General features: G+C 34.6%; 1 protein-coding gene across 1 annotated transcript; it reads left to right on the top strand.

The window, feature by feature from the left end:
• The first annotated feature begins 809 nt into the window (after positions 1–809).
• LOC111698648 (uncharacterized) lies at positions 810–4,069 on the top strand. Its single transcript, XM_023469033.1, has 4 exons — positions 810–929; positions 2,776–2,951; positions 3,759–3,833; positions 3,944–4,069. The coding sequence occupies exons 2-4, from the start codon at positions 2,826–2,828 to the stop codon at positions 4,052–4,054; spliced, it is 312 nt and encodes a 103-aa protein (XP_023324801.1). The 5' UTR covers positions 810–929; positions 2,776–2,825; the 3' UTR covers positions 4,055–4,069.
• Positions 4,070–5,999: the final 1,930 nt, after the last annotated feature.

Below are 5,999 nucleotides of genomic sequence, written 5' to 3'. Positions count from 1 at the left end.
GGTAATATTCAGCCATACCTTGAGCCCTGCGTTACCTGCGTCAGTGCTAGTCAAAATTATATAAACTGCGTATTTCAATGAAAATAATTGAGAGAAAATAATCACAAAACCCAATGGAATGATTTTGTTAGTTAATACATCTTTCATACAATTTGCGGAAAATCCAAAATTTGACCTAAGTTTATAATTAATTATATTAAATTATAAAATCACATAAGTCTACTGATTATCTTATAAAACGTTTTACAAAATCTGTTTAAAATTCGAAAATTATTATTTTTCTGTGATAATGAATAGTTCAACCATAAAACACAACATTGTCAATGAATATTTAAATTTTGAAAAGATTTTATGATTAATTTGTTAAATACGAACAAACTGACCGTAAAAATCTTAACAATTTCGAAACTCCTATATGAAGACGAGATTAACATTTTCTATACAAATATACCATTTCTATGAACTCTTAAAAACCTAATAATAACTTACAACTTTTACAACCCTTGGAAAGGTTTGTGGCTGGATGAAATGAACAAATTGTGCTCGTACAAAATATTTAAAAATCCACTTATAAAACAGAGAAAATCTGAAATTGTCATGTGAAATGCCGCTGGTGGCCTAGTATTAGTAAAATGATAAAAATTCTCAAACCTTGTCTTTAAAAATATTCAATATCCATTAATTGGTCTCCTAAATTCTTGATTTATTCGTTCTTGATTTATTTGTTCAACCAAAGTGATATTAACTTTTTTTTACAGTTTTTCAGATTATCTGAAATTGTATAACTTTTTTCATTCCCTCAAAAAATGTATTTAAAAAAAACTTTTTAAGTGAGGAACCAAGCGACTGGTTGGAGCAGGTCAGCTCTGCTCCGCTTTCTAGACTCCAGAGGCTGGTTCAGCTCCTTGGAGGACAAGGGGTAGCTTTAGGTAATATTCAGCTCCCTGGAGGACAGGGGGTAGCTTTAGGTAATATACAGCTCCCTGGAGGACAGGGGGTAGCTTTAGGTAATATTCAGCTCCTTGGAGGACAGGGGGTAGCTTTAGTTAATATTCAGCTCCTTGGAGGACAGGGGGTAGCTTTAGGTAATATTCAGCTCATCGGAGTACGGGGGTAGCTTTAGGTAATATTCAGCTCATCGGAGTACAGGGGTAGCTTTAGGTAATATTCAGCACATCGGAGTACGGGGGTAGCTTTAGGTAATATTCAGCTCATCGGAGTACGAGGGTAGCTTTAGGTAATATTAAGCTCATCGGAGTACAGGGGTAGCTTTAGTTAATATTCAGTTCATCGGAGTACGGGGGTAGCTTTAGGTAATATTCAGCTCATCGGAGTACAGGGGTAGCTTTAGGTAATATTCAGTTCATCGGAGTACGGGGGTAGCTTTAGGTAATATTCAACTCATTGGAGTATGGGGGTAGCTTTAGGTAATATTCAGCTAATTGGAGTATGGGGGGTAGCTTTAGGTAATATTCAGCTCTTTGGGGGACAGGGGTAGCTTTAAGTAATATTCAGCTCCTTGGAGGACAAGGGGTAGCTTTAGGTAATATTCAGCTCCTTGGAGGACAGGGGGTAGCTTTAGGTAATATTCAGCTCCTTGGAGGACAGGGGGTAGCTTTAGGTAATATTCAGCTCCTTGGAGGACAGGGGTAGCTTTAAGTAATATTCAGCTTCTTGGAGGACAGGGTAGCTTTAGGTAATATTCAGCTTCTTGGAGGACAGGGGTAGCTTTAGGTAATATTCAGCTCCTTGGAGGACAGGGTAGCTTTAGGTAATATACAGCTTCTTGGAGGACAGGGGTAGCTTTAGGTAATATACAGCTCCTTGGAGAACAGGGGGTAGCTTTAAGTAATATTCAGCTCCTTGGAGGACGGGTTAGTTTTAGGTAATATACAGCTCCTTGGAGGACAGGGTAGCTTTAGGTAATATACAGCTCCTTGGAGGACAGGGGTAGCTTTAAGTAATATTCAGCTCCTTGGAGGACAGGGGGTAGCTGTAAGTAATATTCAGCTCCTTGGAGGACAGGGGGTAGCTTTAAGTAATATTCAGCTTCTTGGAGAACAGGGGGTAGCTTCAGGTAATATTCAGCTCCTTGGAGGACAGGGGTAGCTTTAGGTAATATACAGCTCCTTGGAGGACAGGGGTAGCTTTAAGTAATATACAGCTCCTTGGAGGACAGGGGGTAGCTTTAGGTAATATTCAGCTCCTTGGGGGACAGGGGTAGCTTTAGGTAATATACAGCTCCTTGGAGGACAGGGGTAGCTTTAGGTAATATTCAGCTCCTTGGAGGACAGGGGGTAGCTTTAAGTAATATTCAGCTCCTTGGAGAACAGGGGGTAGCTTTAAGTAATATTCAGCTCCTTGGAGGACAGGGGGTAGCATCAGGTAATATTCAGCTCCTGTTTTGCTTATTTTACTTTGCTAGTAGATCTATCTAGTGTAGAGACTAAACCTCCTGTTTTGCTTATTTTACCTTGCTTCTTGATCTATCTACTGTAGAGACTAAACCTCCTGTTCTACTAATTATACTTTCTTGTAGAACTGTCTATTGTAGAAAATAAACCTCCTGTTCTACTGAGAACTATCTAGTGTAGATAATAAACCTTCTGTTCTTTCAGAACTATTTAGTGTAGAAAATAAACCTCCTGTTCTCCTAGAACTATCTAGTGTAGATACTAAACCTCTTGTTCTCCTATAACTATCTAGTGTAGATACTAAACCTTCTGTTCTACAAAGAACTATCTAGTGTAGATACTAAACCTCCTGTTCTCCTAGAACTATCTGGTGTAGACGCTAAACCACCTCCAGCTCTATACTTCTCCAGGATGGGTTCTGGGGCTGGATATTATTACTCTGGGTTGGGAGGAGAGGACTGTTATTATCTGGTTCTAGGAGATTCAATGAAGGTTCAAGGATTCATTGATCAGACCGTGGATATTCTGCAAGAACGAGTAAGTTTATCAACTAAATCAATGTTTTCATCCCTTATCGTTTCACAGATAGTTTTTTTTTGTAGTCAATACTATTGCTTTCATGAAGGCTCGGCTCTGATTTCTGCGGAATAATGTTTGTCCATTTACTTATTTAATTTTATGCTGAGTGTGTTTGAATGGCTATTTTTTCAATTTCTCTGCTCTGTTTATGATTTTTCCTTCTTAAGTATACACTTCATAGAATTCGTTAAATATTTAACTTATATTTAGATCATTAGTATGTTTTATTTTGTTTCATGACCTGGACGAAGAATATTAAATTCTTCATTGACGTTCGATTTTCCAAATCATTTATCATCTATTTAAGTCAATATTATACATATTAAAAATAATGCAACATTCAATTTCAATCTTTTATCAATCTCTCTGATTTGTAAGGTCCTTTTGAAAGCCAAAAATACGATGCAAATAAATTATTTTCATTTATTTTTAAGCTATGTTCTAATAATTGTGTCTTTTGGTCTGTTCATATGTTTCTATGTCTTGACCCGTTTCTATTTTCTATGTCTTGGTCTGTTCGTGTTCCAATATGAATAGGAATATGAATATGAATATGATGAATATGAATATGAATATGAATATGAATATGAATATGAATATGAATATGAATATGAATATGAATATGAATATGTGTACGGTATAGGTCCGTCCGAATATGTTTTTATGTTTCTGTTCCAATAATTTTTTGTTTTAATATGTTTCTATGTAGTTACGTTCCAATATGTTTCTATGTGTAGGTCCGTTCCAATATGTTTCTATGTGTAGGTCCGTTCCAATCCTATTCCTGTTGTTACTGAGCTAAACCAGGAAGAAGAAGAACTTCTGATGAAGCAAATCAAGGAATGCAGTTTGTTCTATAATATTTGATTTACATTAGGGAATCCATGGAAGAATTCTAAAAGCAAACAGAGAAATGTTAAAATTTTAAAATTTGTAGAATTATGTCATAGATTCAGGGTTCTGAAGAAACTATTTCTGTATTATCCTTCCAACTGGCCCAGGATGAAAAAGGTAAGTTTTTTTTGGCGCTAAACGTAACTAAAACGTTTAAAATTACCTGAAACCCAAATATTGTAAGAAGAAGTTTGCAATAAATGGTTTAGAAAATTTCTCTAGTTAATGAATGCATTTTTATAGATCGCAAAAACTAACTAAAAAATAATTATTTGTGTCAACTAATCTAGCTAATCTAAGAAGATTTAGCAAAATCAGGGATAATGTTTTAATATAATTTCAGGGGTGTATATTTTTCAGAACTACCTCCTAAATGTTTAACGATGATAAGTTTTGATTGTTAAGAAGCTTTTTTCGAATTACAAGTTTACAAGTAATCAAAAAGAAGCTTTTTTAATCGACATGTAACGATCTAGCCCGTCTCTCCTTACTTAAACTTTATGGCTAAACTGCCTCAAACTCTAACTATCAGTCAATCCCGGCTGATGTTTGGCTAAATGCCTCAAACTCTAACTGGCAGTCAATCCCGACTGATGTTTGGCTAAATGCCTCAAACTCTAATAATCAGCATACCCAGGCTGATTACGTTTATACTGAACAACAGATTGTATTCAACTAATTTATTTACGAACATGATTATACAGACCGGTATGACCGACCAGGTAACAAAACTAAAGATAGAACTATAACACAAAATATGATAAGAACGGCAAAGTAGAAAGATAGGGATACAGCTACTGCGGAATTAATTACAGACAGCTTCTCTTGACTTCTGTTTTATGTGTATCCATGTTGTTTAACAGCTTGAAATAAATCAAAATTTAAATCGAAATTAGTCTTCATTGTATTGATATTATCGCCTACCACTGTAAGTAAAAATATTATATTTTTAATAATTTGAGGAAAATAGTTTTCTTTCTTTGTACCGTACTTTATGGAAAATATCAAAGAAATTAATAGAGAATTAGAATTTGATTACATTTGAGAGGTTTTTAAACGGCAAATCAAATGGTTTAAAGAACGGAAACCATATAAACTTAAAGGGACTGACAATGCAATCCATTTGAAGAGAGGCCTGCCTAATTCACAACGGTAACTTTTAAATATTCAATTAGGCAAAAATTACTCCGATATGTTTGTTTTTCTGGTGAAATTGATTTGATTTGATTTATGGTTTCCTAAAATGTAAATGGCTTGCGGATTTATGCGTCAAAAATGAAATTGACACAATTTAAGACAAAAATACTTCTTCTATTGTTGCTTAGACAAAGGAGTAAAGGGTATCGATGTTAATCGAGTATGCAATTCTTCAAGAGATAGGTTTACTTGAAATCACATGTTCAGTCTCTTCAATTCCTTTTATCTAAGAGCCCTAAAAAAATCTATTCAGCTAAAATTATAAATGAAAAGTTGAGAATAATGGCGGCGAATATTTAGGATATCTACCAGAGTATGGTGGAGAGTATCTCCTTGCATCTACAGGAAACTGTTCATCATTTAACCCTGGGTTCAGAATCTGCGCTTCAGAGATTTGTACGCGGCCTGCGCGCAATCTGGGAGAAGAAGACGGGAAGGGTTCTCGAGGTAAAGAATATATCAGTTTTATATTCAAGATATTCCAATTTTATTTTCAGGATATAACAGTTTCATAATTAAGATATAACTAGTTTTATATTATGGATATACCAGCTTTTTATTCAGGATATTCCAATTTTATTTCAATAGGATATTCCAGTTTTATATTCATGATATAACTAGTTTTATTTTTAGAATATACCAGTTTTATATTCAGGATAAAACCAGTTAATATTCTGGATAAAACCGGTTTATATTCAGGATATAACCAGTTTTATGTTCAGGATATAATTAGTTTTATATTCAGGATATAACTAGTTTATATTTAGGATATAACCGGTTTATATTTAGGGTATACCAGTTTTATGTTCAGGATATAATTAGTTTTATATTCAGGATATACCAGTTTTATATTCAGGATATAACCGGTTTATATTCAGGATATAACCGGTTTATTTTCAGGATATACCAGTTTTA

This window comes from Eurytemora carolleeae, unplaced genomic scaffold (genome assembly GCF_000591075.1).
Source record: "Eurytemora carolleeae unplaced genomic scaffold, Eaff_2.0 scaffold300, whole genome shotgun sequence".
Taxonomy (NCBI): domain Eukaryota; kingdom Metazoa; phylum Arthropoda; class Copepoda; order Calanoida; family Temoridae; genus Eurytemora; species Eurytemora carolleeae.
The sequence above is the reverse complement of the archived record's forward strand: the minus strand, read 5'-3'. Positions and strand labels throughout refer to the sequence as shown.

What these genes read in the sequence shown, in the direction of transcription:
- LOC111698648 (XM_023469033.1), top strand. Translation starts at nt 2,826, where the DNA reads ATGGGTTCTGGGGCTGGATATTATTACTCTGGGTTGGGAGGAGAGGAC. An exon ending in TGGATATTCTGCAAGAACGA is followed by an intron (nt 2,952 to 3,758) that starts GTAAGTTTATCA and finishes TTCTATGTGTAG; the next exon opens with GTCCGTTCCAATCCTATTCC. An exon ending in TTCTGATGAAGCAAATCAAG is followed by an intron (nt 3,834 to 3,943) that starts GAATGCAGTTTG and finishes ATTATGTCATAG; the next exon opens with ATTCAGGGTTCTGAAGAAAC.